Source organism: Argopecten irradians, chromosome 7, assembly GCF_041381155.1.
Source record: "Argopecten irradians isolate NY chromosome 7, Ai_NY, whole genome shotgun sequence".
In the NCBI taxonomy this organism is placed as follows: domain Eukaryota; kingdom Metazoa; phylum Mollusca; class Bivalvia; order Pectinida; family Pectinidae; genus Argopecten; species Argopecten irradians.
The window spans coordinates 40325121-40352075 of record NC_091140.1 but is presented as its reverse complement, the minus strand read 5'-3'; the positions used below and the strand labels follow the sequence as shown (position 1 = coordinate 40352075).

Below are 26955 nucleotides of genomic sequence, written 5' to 3'. Positions count from 1 at the left end.
TGAAAGTCAAGATTATTCATTTGAACAAACTTGATTCCAGCATGTAACAGGCCTAATAGCAGGTCCCTAGGCCTCCTGGTTATGAAAAAGAAGTCGTTTAAATATCTTAGCTTATTTACTGTGACTTGAATGAAGGTCAAGGTCATTCATTTGAAAAAACTTGGTAGCCCTTGATCCCAACATGTCACAGGCCGAATATCAGGTCTTTAGGCCTTTTAGTTATTAAGAAGTCGTTTAAAGATTTTCGCCTATTTGACCTCTGTGACCTGGAACGAGGGTCAAGGTATTTCATTTGAACAAACTTGATAGCCCTCATCCCAGCAAGTAACAAGCCTAATGTCAGGTCCCTAGGCCTCTTGGTTATTAGAAAGAAATCGTTTAAATAGTTAAGCCTATTTGGCCCTGTGACCTTGAATGTAGGTCAAGGTTATTCATTTGAACAAACTTGGTAGACCTTGATCCCAGCATGCCACAGGCCCAATGTCAGGTCCCTATGCCTTTTGGTTATTAAGGAGAAGTCGTTTAAAATTTTAGAGTATTTGACCCCTGTGACCTTGCGTAAAAGTCAAGGTAATTCATTTGAAAATACTTTGTAGCGCTTCGTCCCATCATGTCACAGGCCCAGTATTAGCTCTTTAGGCCTTTTGGTTATTAAGAAGAAATCGTTTAAAGATTTTAGCCTATTTGACCCCTGTGATCTTGAATAAAGGTCAAGGTCATTCATTTGAACAAATTTGTAGCGCTTCATCCCAACATGTCACAGGCCAAATATCAGGTCTCTAGGCCTCCTAGTTATCAAGAAGAAGTCGTTGAAAGATTTAAGCCTATTTGACCCCTGTGATCTTGAATGAAGGCCAAGGTCATTCATTTGAACAAACTTTTTAGCCCTTCATCTCAACATATCACAGGCTCAATATCATGTCCCTAGGCCTCTTGGTTATTAAAAAGAATCTTTTAAATATTTTAGACTATTTGACCCCTGTGACCTTGAATGAAGGTCAAGGTCATTCATTTGAATAACCTTGTTAGCCCTTGATCCAGCATGCAACAGGCCCAATATCAAGTCCCTATGCCTTTTGGTTATTAAGAAGAGGCCGTTTAAAGATTTTAATTTATTTGACCCCTTCGACCTTGAATGAAAGTCATGGTCATTCATTTGAGCAAACTATGTAGCGCATCATCCAATCATGTTACAGGCCCAATATCAGGTCTTTAGGCCTCTTGGTTATTAAAAAGGAGCCAATAAAGTATCTTAGCCTATTTACTGTGACCTTGAATGAAGGTCAATGTCATTAAATTGAACAAACTTGGTATCCCTTTATTCCAGCATGCCGCAGGCCCAATACCAGGTCCCTATGCCTCTTGGTTATTAAGAAATCGTGTAAAGATTTCAGCCTTCTTGACCCCTGTGACCTTGAATGAAGGTCAAGGTCATTCATTTGAACACACTTGGTAGCCCTTCATCCCAGTATGCTACAAGTCAAAGTTCAGGACTCTAGGTCTCCAAGTTTTGTCGAAGAAGTAGTTTTAAATGGAAAGTTGACGCCGGACGACGGACGGACGACGGACGCCGCACCACAGCATAAGCTCACTTGCCCTTCGGTCAGGTGAGCTAAAAATTGTCATTATTCTTATAATAACGCTTGTTACACTGTACTTTTTTCTCTTATAATAAACATGTATAATAATTGCAAAAAATACCATGTTCTATATCGTATATGTGTGTATCTCATGTACTACATTTTTTACATATGTTTTTATCTCTATATACACGTGCCTGTCATGCACTAAAACTGTATTGTAAATTGGACCTCTTGTCCGAGTGCATACATAAATCTTGAAAATCTTGAATCTTGTTTTGTCTATTCTGTACTCTTTTTAGTTTTGATATTTTTAACTCATATTTTTTTAGTTCATGTATATAAATGGAAGTTTTTTAATTGTAAGGAATTTCCGTTTAAATGACAGTATACAGATCAAAATGCGAGCAACAGAAATGTTTTTCCTATGTGAGCGGATGGTGACCATGCTGGCCCAAGTCTGACGGTGTCCAGCCCCAGACACTCTAGTATATGGCTATAACATACAGGTGCAGAAAATCTCGAGACAAGTTCGGATTTCCTATACAGCATCAGTATATGACTGTTTGTCATTTTGTATAATTAGTCCGACGTTGCGCCATTAATTTCAATAGCTCGCATTCCTAAGGAAACTATTGCATTTGAAGTCTCTCATACTACCAAAGGTCAACGTACCTTTAACAATAGATTGTAATTAAAGATGCTCCATCGACGACAGAGCATAAATGATATTCATTATTTGAACAATAATTGGCGTATAATCGTGTATATATATGTCTAATTAAAACAAAAAATAATATAACTGATTTTGCCTTTTGTGCATGCGCAATCAGTACTTCATTCCATATAGGATACAGTGCCATGGAATTTTTTCGGGATACAATATTAATTATTTTTCCTATTTCTAACTTGAAGTAAAATTAGAAGCTCAAACTTTCCAAATGGTATTAAAAGTGTAAAGTATGTAACTTTTGTAACGGAAGAAAAATACTAAATCGTCTGCACCTGTTTTTGATTGTGAAAAAATACCATTTGTCAGAGGTGGAGCATCCTAAATACTTTGTATTCTGGTTTGAAATACAGTTCTTGTTTTGTGGAAACAAAATAATATTTTTGGATCAAAACCATGCTAATAAAAGAACAGAAACCCCCACTGATTTATTTTGTCGTGTGTCTACACGTCAGATAAAGATACTAAAGACCCGAATAATTTGGCACAATAGGATCGGTCACCTTTTATAAATTACTTTTTGGTTGAATTCGCTGATCACGATCGCCGTTATGCAATCCAAACCGTACAGAAAGAGAACATGGGTGGACTTGTCCATGACTGTTTGTTTTCTTGAAGGTCAAGCAGACACCAAGACACCAATAACTCGCTGACACCCATTCCGAAAGTTCAAACAATGAAAAAGACCATCAACTCTGTAAAATAGCACTTGTGTCGGGCAAGGAATAGCTTAACATGTCCGATACAGCAAAACCAATTGGATTAGCCTTTCGTAAATGCCTCAAATAGACCAGAGAGTAATTCACTATTTCTGTATGATTGAAAGCCAATTTGAACCTTACAAAGCTAATGCCGATAGCTGTGCTGTGCCAATATTGCTTCAAAGCTAGCGAAATTGAATTTACTGTAGTTTGTTTGGCAAATGACAAACCAGTCCAGACCAGACTGCATGAACACAGGATCCCGAGAATGCTTGTGATGGATGGGCGCATGCCATACCAGCGTTCTAACGACTACTTGATGGCGTATGTAAATACCATTGGAAACAAATAGATACGTTTTCATTGAAGGTTGAATGATTTGGTAGAAGGAACACAAGCACGAGACAAAGAGTCCCGTTTGTGCAGTATAAAGCACTCTCTCTCTTTAGCCCAGACTTTCAGATAATAGATTATATGAAGTTACAATGAATTTTTAGTGACAACATGGAACATTTCTAAGAGACAGCCATGCATTATTTCCATATTGGAAGTGACACATCATTTTCATTCCCACGAAGCCACCGAACACTAATGCTTGGCACAACAGACAGTTTGGGGTCACTTTTCTGATTACATTACCACGTAATCTTTTACACAATTTAGCGTTTTAGAATGCAAAACCGAGCCACTACAACTAGGTTAGAAAAGGAACGTTATATGACAAGTTCTATATACTGTCATCCTGCATCCCTGGCAAGGTTAGAAATGGAACGTTATATGACAATTTCTATATACTGTCATCCTGCATCCCTGGCCAGGTTAGAAAGGGAACGTTATATGACAATTTCTATATACTGTCATCCAGTATCCCTGGCAAGGTTAGAAAGGGAACGTTATATGACAATTTCTATATACTGTCATCCTGCATCCCTGACAAGGTTAGAAAGGGAACGTTATATGACAATTTCTATATACTGTCATCCTGTATTCGTGGCAAGGTTAGAAAGGGAACGTCAATGCCATGGATACAGGATGACAGTATATAGAAATTGTCATATAAAGTCCACTTTCTAACATTGTCAGGGATACATGATGACAGTATATAGAAATTGTCATATAACGTTCTCTGTTTAACCTTGCCAGACGATACAGATCATATGACAGTATTGAATATATAACGTTCCCTTTCTAACCTTGCCAGGGATACAGGATGACAGTATATAGAAATTGTCATATAACATATAACGTTCCCTTTCTAACCTTGCCAGGGATACAGGATGACAGTATATAGAAATTGTCATATAACGTTCCCTTTCTAACCTTGCCAGGGATACAGGATGACAGTATATAGAAATTGTCACATAACGTTCCCTTTCTAACCTTGCCAGGGATACAGGATGACAGTATATAGAAATTGTCATATAAACGTTCCCTTTCTAACCTTGCCAGGGATACAGGATGACAGTATATAGAAATTGTCATATAACGTTCCCTTTCTAACCTTGCCAGGGATACAGGATGACAGTATATAGAAATTGTCATATAACGTTCCCTTTCTAACCTTGCCAGGGATACAGGATGACAGTATATAGAAATTGTCATATAACGTTCCCTTTCTAAACCTTGCCAGGGATACAGGATGACAGTATATAGAACTTGTCATATAACGTTCCCTTTCTAACCTTGCCAGGGATACAGGATGACAGTATATAGAAATTGTCATATAACGTTCCCTTTCTAACCTTGACAGGGATACAGGATGACTATATATAGAAATTGTCATATAACGTTCTTTGTTTAACCTTGCCAGGGATACAAGATGACAGTATATAAAATTGTCATATAACGTTCCCTTTCTAACCTTGCCAGGGATACAGGATGACAGTATATAGAAATTGTCATATAACGTTCCCTTTCTAACCTTGCCAGGGATACAGGATGACAGTATATAGAAATTGTCATATAACGTTCCCTTTCTAACCTTGCCAGGGATACAGGATGACAGTATATAGAAATTGTCATATAACGTTCCCTTTCTAACCTTGCCAGGGATACAGGATGACAGTATATAGAAATTGTCATATAACGTTCTCTGTTTAACCTGGCCAGGGATACAGGATGACAGTATATAGAAATTGTCATATAACGTTCCCTTTCTAACCTTGCCAGGGATACAGGATGACAGTATATAGAAATTGTCATATAACGTTCTCTGTTTAACCTTGCCAGGGACACAGGATGACAGTATATAGAAAAATTGTCATATAACGTTCCCTTTCTAACCTTGCCAGGGATACAGGATGACAGTATATAGAAATTGTCATATAACGTTCCCTTTCTAACCTTGCCAGGGATACAGGATGACAGTATATAGAAATTGTCATATAACGTTCTCTTTTAACCTTGCCAGGGATACAGGATGACAGTATATAGAAATTGTCATATAACGTTCCCTTTCTAACCTTGCCAGGGATACAGGATGACAGTATATAGAAATTGTCATATAACGTTCCCTTTCTAACCTTGCCAGGGATACAGGATGACAGTATATAGAAATTGTCATATAACGTTCCCTTTCTAACCTTGTTCCTTTTAACTTGGGGATACAGGATGACAGTATATAGAAATTGTCATATAACGTTCCCTTTCTAACCTTGCCAGGGATACAGGATGACAGTATATAGAAATTGTCATATAACGTTCCCTTTCTAACCTTGCCAGGGATACAGGATGACAGTATATAGAAATTGTCATATAACGTTCCCTTTCTAACCTTGCCAGGGATACAGGATGACAGTATATAGAAATTGTCATATAACGTTCCCTTTCTAACCTGGCCAGGGATACAGGATGACAGTATATAGAAATTGTCATATAATGTTCCCTTTCTAACCTTTTCGAGGATACAGGATAACAGTATATAGAAATTGTCATAAAACGAAATCAATGTTACCTACCTCCGAAACCGGGACGGACCTCCTTGTGGTAATTCGTCAACAGCTGATTCAACAATCGTGTGACGTTTTCCATTGGGGAGAGTGACGTCATCACACTAGAACAGAGAATCAGTGTTATATCAGTAATGAAAACAATATTCAAATATGTCTTATTTACAGAAATTGCGGTACGCAGGATAATGACGGATAACTTCTGTCGGATAAACTTTATCCGTTAATACGAAATGCTATCGCGTGAATTTATTCCACATGTGACAAAAAATTTTTTCTATCTTGACCCTGAATTTTGGCCTTCCGGTGAATGAAACGTCATTCAGTCCCACTAAAATGTGGCAAATGTATGTATCGTTAAGTAATTCTTTGACGGGTAATTATATGGGTTTTTTAATGTTTTGGTTTTTGTTTATTTGGTGTTTTTTGTGTTTTTTTTAGTATTTTCATATTGTTTCAGTGATATTACACACTGAACAGAACTACTAAAACTTTTTGAGATGGCGCTCATTTTTCCCACAGCAGTAAAAAGGAGTACACTCTCATTCGGATTAGTGAATACGTATTTTCTCCTTTTTGGAGTGAAACTAAGTAAACATAACCGACAATTTGTTTTCGTTTTGAATGGCATCTGTAAGAACACAGTTGCAGAATAAACAGAACACACTGTTAGTATCTAGCAATACAATATACTCGATACGGAAAGCTGAGATGTCTTGGCAAAGCCTCGTCATCCGATCGGCTTTCGCAAGTCTCGCATCAAACTAAATATTGTTTTGTTGTAAGATATTCACCATATATTTTCTATTTCTACTACTTCTAAAATATACAAAAAATACAACAGTAATTTAATAATGTAATTTCCATTTTTTTTTTATTTTACCGATCGAAGCCCATGGAAATTGTTAATACGCTGTATATGCAGGTCAATTTTCCGAAGCAATTACTACAGTACTGCTTACATTCAGGCTTATACTCCTATACTTCGCCCGTGTTAATGTTTTTTTATGGTTTTATTCACTGCATGTTTTTGTTTGGATTTTCCGCGGGCCCCGCATCATGTAAATCCCAAGGTATATGTAATAGTAAGGCAATAGTTGATTTAACGTAACCTGGCAACAATCGTCAGAATCTAGGAGAACATTGTACTTTTATATTATGTAGAATTAGATTTCTGCTTGAAATAAGGAGTCTTTCTCATTGATCACTTGTTCGGGAAAAAAGGTACGAGCTCAATCTGACATAGAAGTAATAACAACATGCATGCCATTGTCAGTATACTCCTGGAAATCGCCAAACCATGCCTTACATTCACCACATGTCTCGGTTTATTGGTAAACCATTTACTACATGAAAAGCTTATAGACTTAGCCACCAGCTACTGTGTTTGTTCATATCTTTATTCCTCCGTAAACGAAGAGTTATACATGAACATATAAGATTAGAAACAAAATAGGTGTAAGGTACTAAAAAAGGTACTGTTCATTTGTTTTTCGGAACGCTTCTCGATTTTACAGACAAGCACAACACTACATAATTTGCATAATGTAGTCACGATATGTAAAATCGAGAAGCATTCCGAGAGAAAAATGAAAATGGCGGTGATGGTTAAAGTAAGTGAGCTACATGATGTTTAAATGAAGTTTCTACAAAGTACGAGTCATGACACCTCCAAAGGATATTGTGGATGAACACAGTTATGGGTACTGTTTACCACCACAAGCGTAGATTTTGTGATTTTGGCTTGGATTTTTAGGTACCCATTAGAGGCGAGACGACAATTCGACCGGACAGGGAAATGTCTACCTGGCATATTTTTCCTAAATTTCCCGATACATCAAGCCTTAACTTCGTCAATACTTGGCCATTTTTGTTTATCAAGCACTCGATGGAAAGATAAATTATTTCTCCTTAAGGTAAGATATGCGTCAATGGTATATAGAACCCATTTATAAAAATAATCACGGTTTTAAAAAAATAGGTCCGTTTTTCTCGGATGCCGAGTTCATACCCTTGATACTATATAATATATATATGTATACTGTTAGTTAAAAAAAATCGTGCCAGGTCCCTGTGCCCACGGCGATGGTAACGGAATTGGGTAATATATACTGTAAATGTGAGATTATTTACGGATGGCCCTCCCAATTCCTATCCTTTTCTCATTCTCTGCTTGTATCTAAGTTTATCATATTGTACATTCATATTGGTGTAAATTGAGGAATCTTATACCCGTTGTTATGTTTGAACAGTAAAAGTACATTATCAAAGAACATTAAGTAAAATATGGCGACTAAAGTATGGCGCATAACTAGATAGTGCAACCCTCACCATTATTTTAAAGTTTTAGATTTATATTGCCTGCATAATGGATATCCAGAGAACGGTACCGCATGACACTTGGAAATTGAGATATAATGAAAACAAATTGAAATTCTATAAAAGTACACTCTACTATTCTGTTCATTGCCTCATTTGAAAGCTTGGTTTATGTCGCCGTTAGATGAGCTGATCACCTCGAGAGTAATCAAGCGTTATATTTATGGTATTTTGCTGTTTTTGACATCATTACATTTTTACATTCGCCGTGTGTAAACTTTTCATTCATACGACGTCTTCTCAATAACCGAAAGGCTTAGGGTACTGATATTTGGCCTGTAGCATGCTGGGATAAATGGCTACCAAGTTTGTTTAATTGAAAGACCCTGACTGCCATATAAGGTCATAGGTCTCAAATAGGATGAAAATCTTTAAACGACTTTTTGTTAGTAACTAAGAGGCATAGATACCTCATATTTGGCATGTAGAATGCTGGAGTGAAGGTTCAATAACTTTGTTCAAATAAATGACCTTAATCGTCATTCAAGGTCACAGGGGTCAAATAGGCTAAAATTATTTTGTGAGTAATAAAGAGCCCTTTTAGAGGCCACATGTTGAAAACCTGTAGAATGCTTGAATGAAGGGCTACCACTTTTGTCTTACGGGTCAAAAAGGCTAACTTTTTATCAACTTCTATATAGTCAATTTTGGGCCTGTAGCATACAGGGATGAAGGACTATTTGCCAATATGTGTCCCTTTCCTGGGGACGAAACGGTCAGAGTTAACATTCTATCCCTTCCCTAGGGACGATATATTCAGAGTTATTATTCTGTGTCCCTTCCCTGGGGACGATAGAGACAGAAGTGTCATTGTGTCCCTTTTCTGGGGATTTTAATTGAGACAACTGAACCAATTCTTCATTTACTAGTTCGGTGTCTTTTAAGTACATCACCATGCTAAATAATCAAACATCACTTATCGAAATCCAAGGTTATTAAAACCAGCCGCAGAATTCTCCCAATTTGTTTTTATTTGGAACGTGATGTCTGGAATCGTATCGTTATTCCCATTGCTCTTTGGAAAATTAGTTTCTTGTTCAGCCTCATTCATCATATGTCGAATTGAATTTTAAAATCCGTCTTTGTAATGCTATGATTTGATTAAACCTGAAGCTGATTTTCTGATATGGGGAATTACTTCGTCATGTGCGCTGTCGTAGTTGAAATATTGTCTCTCAGTAGAAGCAGCAACACAATATTGAGAAAGAGAGATTATAAAAAAGTACAAATTTTATCTTGTTTCCGTGATACACATCGCTCATAGTTGCTTTTCCGATATTGCGTTTTGTTGCTGATAATTGAAAAGTGAAATTAAAATAACTATCATCCGCCATGACAGTTCGCAAATTGGAAGGTTTCGCTATATTATCGGGACCCCTCGGTATGACAGATGCCATAATGTCGGAACTCCTCGGTATGACAGTTGCACTTTTCACTGATCGTGTAGCATCCCCGAGATGTCTCGCGAGAATTCGTGATAGACGTCACGTAACAGGGCGACTGGTATGATCATATCTAGGCCCAAAAAGCCGAAAGATGTTGGGTGGTTGAAATGCTCTTTCGGTAATTTCATTAGATATTTCTGTACCTTTTAGTCTTACTCTACACACACAACGATAAGTTCATGTAGTTTCGTCTCATATCCTATGTTTCAATATCCTCTATCAGTTTTCGGAATAATTCTAAACTTAGATTTTTGATGTGGGACTGTTACTGGAAAATCCCTGCACATAAAAGTGTTTTTCACATACATGCATCAGAGATCGATTTTCAGATAAAGAAAAATGTGTTATTATTTTGAATTGTAACAGTTTTTCTGGCTATCATAGAACAGAGCAATGTACCACAGAGCCACCGGGTGGGAAATATGGCGAGTTGTGCACCTTATTGTTTTAAGAATTAATATCACTAATATGACTGAAGGCAAGGCCTTAAAGGGCGCAACCAAATGTTTCAGTAACCATTAATTATGCAATGTTAAAAAGTTCAATTTATGGAAATAACGGAGCCAAATTTTCTGTTTAATTTTATTCATAAATCTTTATTTTTATTTCCGTAACAGATATTCTGTTTAGGTAGGCTGATTATATTGAAAGATGGTCTATCACTTGAACGCTTACAAATAAAGAGTCATTGCACTGAGCTTCTACCGGACGAAGATTACGTTCGTCGGATCATAAAAGCGTTTCAACCGCTTGATTATATATTGAGCTGACTTCAAAGCATCGCATTCACACTGATGAGATTTTTTACAGTGAATAAAACTGAAGCTGTCAGTGTGTAGGATTGAATTTTGTAGATTGTGTTTTTTCTTATATTTCCATGTATGCGTTACCTTAGAAGTGCTTCGGACTTCATGCTCTTCGTGCTCTTCGGGCACGAAGGGCTGTGCCCTTATTATTTCATTTTATAGGGGTATGCAAACGGGTTCAACTCAAAGCAGGTTGATATGTAGCTTCAGCCAATCAGAGTAGACTGACTAATCAGGAACAATATTACGTGTATGAAGCATAATATTACAAAATAGTACCAAGGATTGCGCGGATTCACACAGTTTGCAAACAAACTCCTATGAAATAAAAAAGAATAGTGACATCAATGCTTAAATTACAAAAAACGTTAAGATTTTAACAAATGCATGAGATAAGACAAGAAGAATATTTTTATTAAATGCATACTGTAACTGAGTATTCCTTTTTTTACATTGCAATGATTAAAAGCCCTGCAGTATGGAAGCTGATATGTTATTTGCCGACGATGAGTTTCGACTTTCGATAAAATTGGTAAAATATTTTTAAGTAAAATGTTTCAATTGATTGAAGACTAGTTTTGTTTCTAGACTTTTGGTATGATAAGATCAATACTACCTGGCTGCATTAGAGGATGACAGTGCCTAGTTTTACTCTCTAATGCCTAGTATGGCCCTGCAGGTATGGCATTAGAATTGTACCTGCTGCCCCTATTGCATGATCGCAAAAGGCGACTAAATTAAGGATATTATCTTTTATCTTCTTCCTAACTGACTTTTTCTTTCCTAATGCCTCCCTTGGCACCGCCTTACTGTTGGCCTTGAGTTGAGCGTTGGCCCCTGTGAGGAAGGCTAGGGTTCTGTCCCCTGGCCGAGACACACCAAAGTCTATCACAGTGGTAGTTTCTGCTCCTGTTTAGCGCGCAGCATGCAAGGAGTGGGACGACTGGTTCACTCGTTGTCAGTATAATGTGATCGGGTGTGGGTGTTGCTTGGTGTCTTCGGCGGCATGCTTCAGTGATATAGCACTATAACAAGAGGCCCAAAGGGCCTTAACGGTCATTTGACTACCTTGGCAATAGTAAAATTAATTATATATGGTGTCACTATGTCAGGACTATGTCAGGATCATTTTAACAAATTTTATTTCAAATAAGAGGCCCAAGGGCCTTGATATATAGGAAATTAATTAGATATAATGTCATGGTTGCCATTTTCTATTTGGGATCAACCAGAGATGGAGTTTGTTTGTATGAATTAATGTCCAATTATCAACTATGGTCATGTAAGGACGGCCTCCCATGTATGCAGTGTGTTGCGTGTAAGTTGTGCGAGGTGCGTTTTTCGCACCAGTAGAACTTGAGAAGAAGTTCAAAATGTATTTTCAAGATGGCGGCTGTTAGGGCCATCTTGGATTTCCGATCGGCTCGAAAAATAACAACACTTTGTCGGAATCATGTCAGGATCATTTTATGCAAGTTTCAGCTAAATCGCACCGGCCGAACTTGAGAAGAAGTTTAAAATGTGTTTTCAAGATGGCGGCTGTGAGGGCAATCTTAGATTTTAGATCGACCCGAAAAATAACAACACTTTGTCGGGATCATGTCAGGATCATTTCATGCAAGTTTCAGCTAAATCCTAACGGTAGAACTTGAGAAGAAATTCAAAATGTGTTTTTAAGATGGCGGCTGTGAGGGCCATCTTGGATTTCCGATCGGCTCGAAAAATAACAACACTTTGTCGGGACCATGTCAGGATCATTTCATGCAACTTTTCAGCTAAATCGCACCGGCAGAACTTGAGAAGAAGTTCAAAATGTGTTTTCAAGATAGCAGCTGTGGCGGCCATCTTGGATTTTGGATTGACCCTGAAAAATAACAACACTTTGTCGGGACCATATCATGATCATTTCATGCAGGTATCAGCTAGATTGCACCGGCAGAACTTGAGAAGAAATTCAAAATGTCTTTTCAAGATGGAGGCAATGGCGACCATTTTGGATTTCGGATCGACCCGAACAATAACAACACTTGGTCGGGACCATGTCAGGATAATTTCATGTAGTTTTACAATAAACTGGTAGAACTTGAGAATAAGTTCAAAATATGAAAAGTTAACGCACGGCGCACGGCGGATGTCGCACGGCGCACGGCGTACGGCGGACGGCGGACGACGACGGACGAAACATGACGACTATAGGTCATCCTGACCCTTCGGGTCAGATGACCTTAAAAAGGACAACAGTTCCACTATACAAGAAGACACAACATGAATATACCACAGTCTCCAAAAACACGCACCTCGCACAACATACACGCAATACACCGCATACATGGAAGGCCGTCCTTAAGCTTACATGACCATAGCTCGGGTACTATTTGCAATAGGCCTAGTGCCCGGGCAAGCGGGCACTATCGAAGTGGCGCGAAATTGAACGTGAATGTATTGTGACGTCACCATAACATGACGTCATTATAACGTTGCGCTTCGACGAAGACGTCAAGATGGCGGACAGGCTGTTGTGTGCGGGGGTGAAAATAAAAAAGTGTTGCTTTTCTACAGAAGACAGTTCACTCATTGATCTGCAATCTTCATGAAGCTCAAATCCGTTTTATAGAAACAAGATTACTGCGATAATTCATATGTTGTACTTTTAATGTAATATTGTGGTGTGGAAATGGAGATAGCGTTGCGAAGTGTCGCTTGACTTGCTTCTGACACGATGACATTAGAATGGGTCCCACGTGAGGGTGATGTACTAAACCCATTATGGCCTGGTTGAGAGGGCACTATTGCCTCATAGTATTGTCGAGGGATGGGACAGTGCCCTCGCCTTCGGCATAGACATCAGCATATATTGTAGATTCAAGGGGTTGCGGAGGTCGAGTGGTTAAGATGTCCCGACATATTACCACAAGCCCTCCATCTCTCGGATGCGGGTTCGAATCCCATGTTGGGCAATTGCCAGGTACTGACAACTGTTCGGTGGTTTTTCTCCGGGTACTCCGGCTTTCCTCCATCAACAAACCTGGCACGTTCTTACATGACCCTGGCTGTTAATACCAAAACTGTACACTCAATTAGATCAACTACAACGCTAAGAATTACTCCTTGTGATGAAAATCCCAACTTTTTAGTATTCCGACAACACAAGCATTCTTTCAAGGATATTAGACACGTTTCTTTCTTTTTAAAATTGAATGTTTTCGATAAATTCCATATCCCAAGAATTTCACAATTACACATAATTAATTGCTCCATTTCCTGAACAAAGGACACTGTGGTTGAAATGTTACACATGTACGTTTTAGAATTTACACATAATTCCATTAGGTATTGAATAATTTTGATATAAATACTTATATTCCAAGAATAACACAAAGCCTATAATGAACTTTAAAAATGAAGGAGATAGTTCCACATCTCATGAAAGCTTGCTATTGATCACTGCGTCATTGTAGTTTCCTTTAGAATTCACTAAATCTTGATATCCTGGTTTTTAAAAGGACCAATTTCGTGATGCTACACACGTTTCCATGGCGATACGCCAATTCTCGTGAATTCCCGTCCGAGTTATATCCAAGTGAACTGCTTCTAACATTAACAGTGGTTAACTTGAAATATCACAAATTAACTCCCTCTGGATCTGATAATTATTTTTAGAGTTTGACTTCGACTTCATAAAGATCTGATCTGGTAAGAACATTGGTATGGAATTTCATGACAATTCCATGTAATTTATGACCACGTTAGACAAATTAAAATTTTGTTATATCTGTTTATTTTTAGTGTCAAAAGTGAGTAGGCCTTTCCTGTCAGAGTGCCGTGTTTTAAGTAAGAGAAACACATCAACTGTAGATTAGTCAAAATAATGTACAATTCTCGTCCCTCCGAGCTTCAAATTGTCTATTATCTTGACTACGTTGATTAGTAATCTACAATTTTCGGCGTTTCTCGCTTTAAAAAAATGTAATGAGCGTTGCAAATTGCAAAAGAGTACTGATGCTGAAATTTAGAAATTGAAACCTTCCCTTGACGATAAGGACCGTCCTTCTCTCAAAATGTTCACTATCACCACGTATATTATAAAATGTACGTACCGTAGCGGAATGAACCGTTCAATTTATGCAATAAACGTTACGCAAATAACGAAAGAAGACTAATTAAACATTTGCCGAGGACGTAAAGTAGAAGCCATAATCGTAAGTGTTGGCATAAATCACAGATATTGCCTGTTTGGACCGGGATGTGTAATTAGCAAGACTGCCATAATCCCGTCCCCGATATCAGAGTCTTAGAATGAGTGGCAATTATCCGGAAATAACACCGTCCGCTCTCCGCCATTACTGACGTAATGTGTGTGGGCTGTATCCCGGAACGCCTACATTTTAAAAACATATACCAGCAAGTATGTTGTTATAACGGTTGTCTGTATTATAAAGGTAACTTAACGTGTGTGAGATCTACCTGGTTTTTTTTCTGGACATATACTATATTTTGTATTATGGGCAAAAGGTGGTCAGATGGATATTGGAAATAGTATCTAGAGATATACGTTTACTAATATATTTTTTCAGAGGCGAAAAAAAAATCACAAATGAAAACAAAAGATATTTATATATATCACCGATATTTTTGGTCATACGTGTACAGCATTGTATGTCTGTTTCTGGGAACATATTCTTCTCTATCAGTTTCAAACGAATTTCTAATACATTTACTATTATTAAGGTATTAAATAAAACTTAAATAGCATACAATGTACGACTCTTAAAGACGAGCAACATCATATCAGTATATATAATCTCTACACAGGCAATATTTCTTCACGTGAATTTCACGTGAGAAAAAATCCATGTGAAATTCAAGTGAAGGCCTTTTCACGTGAAATTCATGTGAAGGCCTTTTTCACGTGAAATTCATGTGAACATTTTCGAGTGAAATTGACTTTTTTGCCCCGGTTTATGTGAAATTCGCGTGAAGAAATATTGCCTGTGTATTCCGTACAATGATATTTTTTAGAAACAAATATAGAGATTGAGGGCTTTTGTAGCAAGTAAATGTTGAAACAGGTGTTCCCCTTGTCAAACCCCTGATACATAAGAAAGATGATGATTCAATTTTTTTTAAAGAAATCTCGAACATATACGGATTCCCTCCTAAATACGTTCATTTTTTCGCCGATAAATTTCATACTATGTATTTTATCTCATAAAATGGACGAGTCCGACATTTCACACTAATACAGCACCCTGTATGTATCTTAGGTCTCTGTTTGATCTCCGTAAGCGTTTTAATTAGACAAAAATACATGATCATCTCAAATTCAATTTTGCGTGTTAAAACACGTTGTCATTAACAACAAGACCCAGATAATTTGATTGTTTAGGAACGAATCCGCATTTTATACAGCTTATTAGGTTTTCAGATTAACATACCGGGGTGCCATGGAATGAGATGGTGAATGGAGAAGACATAAAGTCCTAATGAGATAGATCCTTGGGGCGCCAATAGCATGTATAGAGTTAGTTATGTTTAAAGAATTCAATCATTGGGAGATAGCTCCTATTGCGTAATTGTGCCTTTCTTTGCTAGATATATTTTCAATGCAATGTGTATACTGATGGAAATGGTAAAATGTGTGTTAACAAATATTAAACAGTAGATTTGTTTGACTCAATCTTAACCTGCAGGCGCAATGCCGTGGTCGAAAGTATTTGGTCGTAAGTCCTTGGTCCTAAGTATTTGATCGTAAGTCCTTGGTCGTAAGTATTTGGTCGAAAGTATTTGGTCGTGAGTCCTTGGTCGTAAGTATTTTGTCGAAAGTATTTGGTCGTGAGTATTTGGTCCTAAGTCCTTGGTCCTTAGTATTTGGTCGTAAGTCCTTGGTCGTAAGTATTTGGTCCTGAGTCCTTAGTCTGAAGCATTTGGTCCTAAGTCCTTTCCTAAGTCTGAAGTATTTGGTCCTAATTATTTGGTCCTAAGTCCTTGATCCTAAGTATTTGAATCCTCTTTGTGTCCACGTTTTAGCGATGGATACTTTCCTGCCAACTTTGTTGTTTAGTCTGTCACATTGTTTGACAGAAAACCGGAATTGCTTTGTTCCTGATATTTAACTCCGTTTATTACATTTTTGTAAGATGTGCGGACGGTGTGCGCACGATGTATTGTGCGGATGATGTGTGCATACAGTTTTAGGTACGTTGTGCGGTCACACAACTGTAGAATATATACATCATTACACACATTGGTAGCGACAGTCAACCGCTGTGGTATCTTATGAAATTCGCAGGTAATTCTAAATTCCGAAAGTTTTGTTGGTCAGCTTGAGAAATACTTGAAAACATAAAACAAAATAAAAAACACCGACCATTAATTATTGTCATATGAAAACTAAATTTAAAACTATATTAGAGATATCTGACAAAGCACCACCAGGTTAGACTATTTACGTCACGTACAATTTGGAGGAGGCAAAGAAAAGCGGTATCTTTTTATCCTTTAGTGTGCTTCGTCAACATTTGAATGTGCAGAAAAATGTCATAACTGTTTTTAAGATAAACGATCAGGAATATGTAGATTTGCCGGCGCCGATATGGCACATGGGTGATGAGCGATCGATACCACTGTATGTCAGATAGACTCTCTGTAGTCATCACACGTAAATGAGTTACCGGTATTAACCTGATCATATGAATCGGCTAAGAGGTGTGACGATTGGTGTCCACAGGGGTCAAAGTTGAAGATTACCAGTCTATTATCCGTGGTAGTCTTGTCTGGTGAAGTTAATTATTCCAACTAGCTACACGTCAGGGAACGCGGTCGAGTATTATGTAAATGTCCTTTACAACACCAAGTGAGAGGAATACGCTTTGATTTCGACATGTTCTATCTGAAACTGCACGACTCCATCTATTGAATGTGTCGTAGATAGAATAAAACTCAAATCATTTCCAAAGGAAATAACTTTGACCTATATCTTCGGTCAATTTCTCCTTTAGACATTGAAGGTGTCTATTGTAGCAGTCAGCGCATAAAGGGAATATTCCGTTAGAAATAGTCTATCATTCACAGGATTACCTCTATCGCGTTAACCCCATGGGATCTTGATTTGATTTACATCTGTGGAGACAAAGGGACCTGTTGGTGAGAGAGCTCACGACTGGCTATCCACCAAGTATTATCGGAGTGTACACTTGTTGGCGCGTTGAGGGTCGCCTTTGTTGAGTACCAAGCTGGCGGAGAGATTGCTATTAAACTACTCTTAGAGACATCTTATCGTTTAAATTACCGCCGGATTGGATGTGCCATACATCTTGTATTTAAAATGCGTCAATTGTTCCGTTGTACATTAGAAGACGTCATCAATTTAAGCCGTGCTGGACCGTAGGTTTTTGTCAGAGAACTGGAAAAAGTGTAGCCTACCACACATCATTATTAACTCAGAACAAAGGGAACACACGGCTAATCAAGATGTTCAAAACAAAAGGAATTCACGGCTAATCGAAGAGATGAGAACAAGGGAACACACGGCTAATCAAGAAGTTCAAAACAAAGGAAACACATGGCTAATCAAGAAGTTCAGAATAAAAGGAACACACGGTTAATCAAGGAAATCAGAATAAAAGGAACACACGGTTAATCTGGGAGATCACAACAAAGGGAACACACGGCGTATCTAGTAGATCAGACCAAAGGGAACACACGGCAAATCAAGGGTATCAGAACAAAAGGAACACACGGCTAATCTAGGAGATCAGAACAAAGGGAACACACTGCTGATCTAGGAGATCAGACCAAAGGGAACACACTGCTAATCTAGGAGATCAGACCAAAGGGAACACGCTGCTATTCTAGGAGATCACAACAAAGGTAACACACGGCGTATCTAGGAGATCAGACCAAAGGGAACACACTGCTGATCTAGGAGACCAGACCAAAGGGAACACACGGCTTATCTAGTAGATCAGACCAAAGGGAACACACGGCTAATCTAGTAGATCAGACCAAAGGGAACACGCTGCTATTCTAGGAGATCACAACAAAGGTAACACACGGCGTATCTAGGAGATCAGACCAAAGGGAACACACGGCTAATCTAGTAGATCAGACCAAAGGGAACACGCTGCTATTCTAGGAGATCACACAAAGGTAACACACGGCGTATCTAGAGATCAGACCAAGGAACACGCTGCTAATCAGAGATCACAAAAATTGACACACGGTAGTAAGCGACTTTTTTCAAAACTTACATGTGACAAGTTTTGATAAATGTATTATTGTAAATGGGATCTTCGACCAAAGGGAACACACGGCAAATCAAGGTATCAGAACAAAAGGAACACACGGCTAATCTAGGAGATCAGATCTAGAGACCAGACCAAAGGGAACACACGGCTAATCTAGGATATCAGAACAAAGGAACACACTGCTATTCTAGTAGATCACAACAAAGGGAACACACTGCTATTCTAGGAGATCACAACAAAGGAACACACTGCTGATCTAGGAGACAGACCAAAGGGAACACACGGCTGAATTAGTAGATCAGACAAGGAAACACACGGCTAATCTAGTAGATCAGACCAAAGGGAACACGCGGCTAATCTAGTAGATCAGACCAAAGGGAACACGCTGCTATTCTAGGAGATCACAACAAAGGTAACACACGGCGTATCTAGGAGATCAGACACAATCAGACCAAAGGGAACACGCTGCTAATCTAGGAGATCACAACAAATGGAACACACGGCTAATCTAGGTGTTCCCTGTGTCATTACTTTAAATTGTAAGCGACTTTTTTTCAAAACTTACATGTGACAAGTTTTGATAAATGTATTATTGTAAATGGGATCTTCGAATGGAAAATTGCATTTAATTTCCTATAAACTTACAAGGAATTCTAACTGAAGAACATGATTATTTCACAGAGTTGGCTGAATTTTTAAGGATACCAATAACTATAAACATGTAATGTGGTAAATGGTTTCACAGATTTTCGGTGAATCGGAGGTGTTGGAACACTCAACACCTACTTTCAAACGTGTAAGGTAGAGAATCTTATTCGTCAACAATTATGATGATTGTGACCAACTTATCAAAATCATTAGTGATTTTCACGAGTAACGTTGATTTTGAAAGCTTGTTTAGGTTATGACTTTGTTAATTTCCATCAGATGCTGTCTCCTATAAATACAGCTACTGGTAGTTTTTTTCACAGAAAATGCTCTTGGTTATAATCAACTGGTTTCATTCTGCTAAGCAGTGATACCGGAAGGTATCAATGGAAAATGTTTCCAAGGACAAACTCAACAGAGGACGCGTGGAAACGCAGTTTCCCAGGGTCAACTCTTATCAGATGTCGAATTCAACCTAAAAATAAAACCTCCAAGTTTTTCAATAGTTTGGGTTTGAGTTTATTAGTTTGACGTCCTATTAACAGTCAGGGTAATGTAAGGATGTGCCAGGTTTGTTCGTGGAGGAAAGCCAGAGAACCCGGCGAAAAACCACCGATCAGCGGTCAGTATCTGGCAACTGCCCGACATGGGATTCAAACCGCATCCCAGAGGTGGAGGTCAGATACCATCAGGTGGAATAAGTAACATCACAGTATACCGTCCCGTGGAACAAGTGACATCACAGGAAACCATCCCGTGGAACAAGTGACGTCACAGGATACCGTCCCGTGGAACAAGTGACATCACAGTATACCTCCCGTGGAACAAGTGACGTCACAGGATACCGTCCCGTGGAACAAGTGACATCACAGTATACCGTCCCGTGAAACAAGTGACATCACAGTATACCTCCCGTGGAACAAGTGAAATCACAGGACACCGTCCCGTGGAACAAGTGACATCACAGTATACCGTCCCGTGGAACAAGTGACATCACAGTATACCTCCCGTGGAACAAGTGACGTCACAGGATACCGTCCCGTGGAACAAGTGACATCACAGTATACCTCCCGTGGAACAAGTGACATCACAGTATACCGTCCCGTGGAACAAGTGACGTCACAGGATACCGTCCCGTGGAACAAGTGACATCACAGGATACCGTCCCGTGGAACAAGTGACATCACAGTATACCTCCCGTGGAACAAGTGAAATCACAGGACACCGTCCCGTGGAACAAGTGACATCACAGTATACCGTCCCGTGGAACAAGTGACATCACAGTATACCTCCCGTGGAACAAATGACGTCACAGGATACCGTCCCGTGGAACAAGTGACATCACAGTATACCGTCCCGTGGAACAAGTAACATCACAGTATACCGTCCCGTGGAACAAGTGACATCACAGTTTACCTCCCGTGGAACAAGTTACGTCACAGGATACCGTCCCGTGGAACAAGTGACATCACAGGATACCGTCCCGTGGAACAAGTGACATCACAGTATACCTCCCGTGGAACAAGTGACGTCACAGGATACCGTCCCGTGGAACAAGTGACATCACAGTATACCGTCCCGTGGAACAAGTGACATCACAGTATACCGTCCCGTGGAACAAGTGACATCACAGTATACCGTCCCGTGGAACAAGTGACATCACAGTATACCTCCCGTGGAACAAGTGACGTCACAGGATACCGTCCCGTGGAACAAGTGACATCACAGTATACCGTCCCGTGGAACAAGTGACATCACAGTATACCTCCCGTGGAACAAGTGAAATCACAGGACACCGTCCCGTGGAACAAGTGACATCACAGGATACCGTCCCGTGGAACAAGTGACATCACAGTATACCTCCCGTGGAACAAGTGACGTCACAGGATACCGTCCCGTGGAACAAGTGACATCACAGGATACCGTCCCGTGGAACAAGTGACGTCACAGGATACCGTCCCGTGGAACAAGTGACGTCACAGGATACCGTCCCGTGGAACAAGTGACATCACAGTATACCTCCCGTGGAACAAGTGACATCACAGTATACCTCCCGTGGAACAAGTGAAATCACAGGACACCGTCCCGTGGAACAAGTGACATCACAGTATACCGTCCCGTGGAACAAGTGACATCACAGTATACCGTCCCGTGGAACAAATGACGTCACAGGATACCGTCCTGTGGAACAAATGACAAGCAGCACGAAATTTGATTGGATAGTCTTTTAATCAATCGAAAGACATTTTACTATGATGGAATCATGATATTGAAAATAAATTGGATAGCTTTATTTCAATTTCAGTAACACCAACTTTGTAGCTATAGAGTGAATGGGGTAGATACATGTTAAGGATATATTCTTCTGAGGTTTCAGTCCCGTTGAAGTCTCGTTTCAACATAGATCAAAGAAGTTATGAGATTTTCAAATATAATTTATCAGTATCTGTAGCAAGTTGCCAAATGCAAATTTTGTCAAAAAATTACATTTCTATTTTTAGTAGATTTTTTTATACGGGGATTTTAAGAAATGGCCCATTTGGCGGCTATTTTGAAATTGTGTCTTTTTTCGCTTCAAGTAGAGTCATAGTTTTACCATTTTTTACTGAAATTGTTTTTACTTAAATCATAACTGCGCAAGCATTTTTAGCTGTATTTAGACAATTTTTGCTGCAAATCGTTACTAGGTTCGTAGCAATCAAAATATTGAGCATTGGTATGTGAAACGATACACTTTTGTGACTTTATTTTTACATTTAATGGTAATTTGGTCACTTTTATTTTTTACTCTAAAATACTGAAAAATAAAAAAAAATAAAATGGGGCAAAAAAGTAAGCACACGGACCCGCAATTTTTCTTCCTGATTTAGAAAGAACAACCGTTTCCCTATTGATATGCAAAATAATAACAAAAGTTTAATACCAGAACTTTTTCTATCAAGGGTTAAATTTGGCAAAAATGGCTGAAAATGGTGCATTTTGTAGCACAAAATTAAGGAGTAGGGGTAGCATATGTTGTTATTCTGAGAAAAAATATTAGTCTAATTGATCAAAACTGGTATATTTTTAAAGAAGACTACTAAAAAATTAATTCTACAAACATTCATTTATATCAAATAGCTCATTAGGAAATTATGGCTTTAATCTCTATCTTATATGGTCAAAACGGCAAAATTCCCATAAAACCCAATATTTTGTCAACTTGGTGTCTTTGAGTGACAAAAGCTCAAAAACGAGTACACGGACATATGTTTTTTCTTCCATTTTCTTTTATGGTATGAACTCCTTTTTCCAAAAATCTATATGAGAAAAAAAGTTTAATACAAGAAAATTTTGACTTACAGAGGTGTACATCCTTAACTGTCAATACTTTAACGTATTATTCAATCAAAATTATAGATTTTATTAAGATTTGCATTTTGATGAGCATTACCCTCAAAACGTATATAAGCTGTAAGTAAAAAAAACTTTGCATGTCACGAAACAATATTGTAAAAACAGTATGCTAGAAAATAGATTGACTCTTCAAAAGCTGTATTTAAAGTCTATAAGTGTCCATTACTGTACAGAATAGTAACTTCCATAAAATATTGATATCGCAATCTTCGTACATTTGTAATCGATATTCGTGAAATTCTTAAAGAAAAACTAGCTCAGTTTGATTTATCTTACATCAGGACACCAAATGTTTATACGGACAACCGACTATAAATTACGATGGCAATATCTTTTTACTGTGAAAAGCATGATTGTTGTTTTTATTGATTGAAATAAAACATTTCTTGCATAGAAATAATGCTACCCTATGATAAATGTATACCCATTTTCTACCCCATCGGACAGAGATATATGCACTTTCGGTGAGGGTAAGATTCATGCACGTGTAGAACATATTCGCGTCACAAACCGGAAGTTGTAAATATATCCAGTCTAATTGGAGAATCCACATAACCTTTGACCTTGTGCTTCACGCACGTACTGAACTTTGACCTAATGATCATCGCAGTCGGAAGTCAACCTGCCTTCACATATTTCGTTGATGTTTGTTTGTTTGTTTGTTTGATTCATTAACATCCTATTAACAGCTATGGTCATGTAAGGACGGCCTCCCATGTATGTGGTGTGGTGCGTGTATGTTGTGTGAGGTGCGTGGTTTGGGAGACTGCGGTACATTCATGTTGTGTCTTCTTGTATAGTGGAACTGTTGCCCTTCTATAGTGCTATATCACCGAAGCGTGCCGCCGAAGACACCAAGCAATATACCCCACCCAGTCACATTATACTGACAACGGGTGAACCAGTCGTCCCGCTCCCTGTATGCTGAGCGCTAAGCAGGAGCAGAAACTACCATTAATATAGACTTTGATATGTCTCGGCCAGGGGAGAGAACCCGGAGCCTTCCTCACAGGGGCGAATACGTTGATGTAATGGTTTGATACAATATATGTTGTATTTATTTGACTTTAACTATTTCAAAATAATTTAGATTCTTGTATGTCAGTTAAGTGAATAAATACCGGCATAGGCCTATGTCTTCGTGGGTTTTTTTTAAATCGTGTAGGTAAATTTTGAAATTACACCTAGAAAGTAGGACACTGAAATCTCTACCCTCGGAGCAGATTCACTCGGCATACCTCGGGTTCAACAAACGTGAATCCCGGGTAGAGATTTCCCTGTCCTATCCTCAATGTTGGGAAAGTTCCTATTAACTTTTGTATGAAAACAATCACCCACGGCAATGATATTAATTGTGTTTATATATTGGTTTAAATCTACATTGTATGTTATAGCTACGAGTTGAAACAATCGGTTTAAGTGTGTACGTTTATTAGAAATGAGAAAATAGATATTTAAATAAGCAGGATATTGGCCCTGCAGGTAGGGCGTTAGAATTGTACCTGCTGCCCCTATTGCATGATCGTAAAAGGCGACTAAATTTAGGATCTTATCTTTTCTATTCTTCCTAACTGACTTTATCCTTCCTAATACCTCCCTTGGCACCGCCTCACTTTTGGCCTTGAGTTGAGCGTTCGCCCCTGTGAGGAAGGCTCTGGGTTCTGTCCCCTGGCCAAGACACACCAAAGTCTGTAAAAGTGGTAGTTTCTGCTCCTGCTTAGCGTTCAGCATACAGGGAGTGGGACGACTGGTTCGCCCGTTGTCAGTATAATGTGACCGGGTGGGGTGTGTTGCTTTGTGTCTTCGGCGGCATGCTTCAGTGATATAGCACTATAAAAAGGGCAACAGTTCCACTATACAAGAAGACACAACACGAACATATAGCAGACTCCCGAAACACGCACCTCGCACAACATACACGCAACACAACGCATACATGGGAGGCCGTCCTTACATGACCATAGCTGTTAATAGGACGTTAATTAATAATGAGAAAATAGATATTTAAATAAGCAGGATACTAATCCCACTCGACATAACAACAGGGCATGTAGCAATATAGAAAATTCATACAGGTGACACCTGGAAACCGGAGCATGGTCATATACACATGTATAGTTAGGGTATTCTTAACAGACCGCACCAAGCTTGGGTATTCTTAATAGAACGCAACAAACTTGGGTATTCTTAATAGAACGCACCAAACTTGGGTATTCTTAATAGAACGCAACAAACTTGGGCATTCTTGATAGAACGCACCAAACTTGGGTATTCTTAATAGAACGCAACAAACTTGGGCATTCTTGATAGAACGCACCAAACTTGGGTATTCTTGATAGAACGCACCAAACTTGGGTATTCTTAATAGTACGCAACAAAATTGGGTATTCTTGATAGAACGCACCAAACTTGGGTATTCTTGATAGAACGCACCAAACTTGGGTATTCTTGATAGAACGCACCAAACTTGGGTATTCTTAATAGGGTATCCTTAATAGAATTGAGAACGGGTGACGGACTGTATTCTTACACAAATTAAAGCCTATCTCACGACACTACGATAATACAGTGACAAGCTATAAGTCACTTACCTGTGGCCACTTAGTAGAATCCACAACCAGGTTTGGACCAGTCGCCATAGCTCCATAGTAGAGGACACTAACCGCCAAAGTCTACATAAACCAACCGTCACATGACATGTTTAATCCAAGGCCTTATACTGGAGAAATATATATTGATTGGAAGGTTCTTTAGTAAAACTAATGTGATAGCAATCAAGTCTCTGCTACTGTTAGTGTCATGTGCTTGGTAAGTGGCTCTCAGATAGGTGAATTGAGTCTTTTACATGTTAAATAAATACTGAACACGCACTTATGGCCCAATAACTGTCTTCCTAGAGGCGTTCACTGTGACAGAGCGCGCCCTCTATATGGCAAGGTAGAGCTTGGATGGCGACGTCTCACAGGCTCGCTTCTTATACCACCACTGACATTCGGCCAGGCGAGTGATGCTGTGATGTCTGTACACGATTGTTTTAGTGTAGTGATTCTAGATTCTAGATATGGAAATATTGGTGACGCTTTAACCACTAATGCATTAAGGTGGAATCACACGGCGACATATTCTGATTGATGGTAGGGGGGACGAGTGGAGGGGGGGGGGGGGGGCAATGATATAGATGATCAAATCAAATCAATATGGCACGCTACGTAGAATCCTGTTAAGCAAATCTAGAAACCATGGGGCTAGGACACATCGTCAGAGAGTGGCATTTCGCCTGGTCAATCAACCCAGTATTAATGGTTTTCTGCTACATTTCAATGATCTAAAAAGCGATAGGGGCTTTTATGACGGTCACATTCATGTCTCATGTGTAATGAGAGTTCGCTGTTCAGCTATATTGACTCCGTGCTTTCCATAAAGTAAACTAACTACTCCGGACGTTTCCTGACCAGCACTTGTAATTCCTTTGCAGGTTTAGGCTTGTCATTCTTCTTGTTTATAGACGATAACTCATCTCCCTGGGGTCGTCTGCCCTTTATCAATATCGTACCACTCCTTGCACTGAGGGAAAAATCTGTCGACAATTACGAATCGGCGTTATGTATGATTATAGCAATCATGGATTCTTGCCGTGATTGAAATAAAAAAAACTGTTTCCGGATAAGATTGGAGTCTCCAGTAGAAAGTGACAGATATTAAGTGAGTCAAATCGGTTTTAGATGGCGGTGTGTTTGTGTTGGTCGGCTGGCGCGTTACTCGTGGCGACGTATGAACGGCCTAATCAAAACAGATAGATACATGTACAATGATGAATGGTAAAGGCCCGTTCACACAGTAGATCAAGGATGATAAACCTTGTTGCATAAAGCAAATATCATTGTGTGAACTAGCTTATTCCTCTGTAGCATAATCCTTCTGCCAGGAAGATAAACCACATTTTAGATTAGAGCATGCTCTATCCTGTAAACCAAGACGTACACACTTTGGCCAGACTGACCAATCAGTGACCAGCTCACAGCTGGCAGGGATAGGGATGGGGCACAGCATCATAAAAACTGATACACATATTAGAA

General features: G+C 39.0%; 1 protein-coding gene across 1 annotated transcript in view; it reads right to left on the bottom strand.

Moving 5' to 3' along the window:
- The window catches only part of LOC138327221 (gamma-aminobutyric acid receptor subunit alpha-6-like), a 92553-nt gene extending 66580 nt beyond the window's left edge, over nucleotides 1-25973 (bottom strand). The window contains exons 1-2 of the mRNA XM_069273201.1: nucleotides 25471-25973; nucleotides 5969-6063 (exon numbers count right to left, since the gene is read on the bottom strand). Coding sequence (XP_069129302.1) covers nucleotides 5969-6063; nucleotides 25471-25526 — 151 coding nt within the window. The 5' untranslated portion in view covers nucleotides 25527-25973. The remainder of the gene's footprint in view (nucleotides 1-5968; nucleotides 6064-25470) is intronic.
- Nucleotides 25974-26955: the final 982 nt, after the last annotated feature.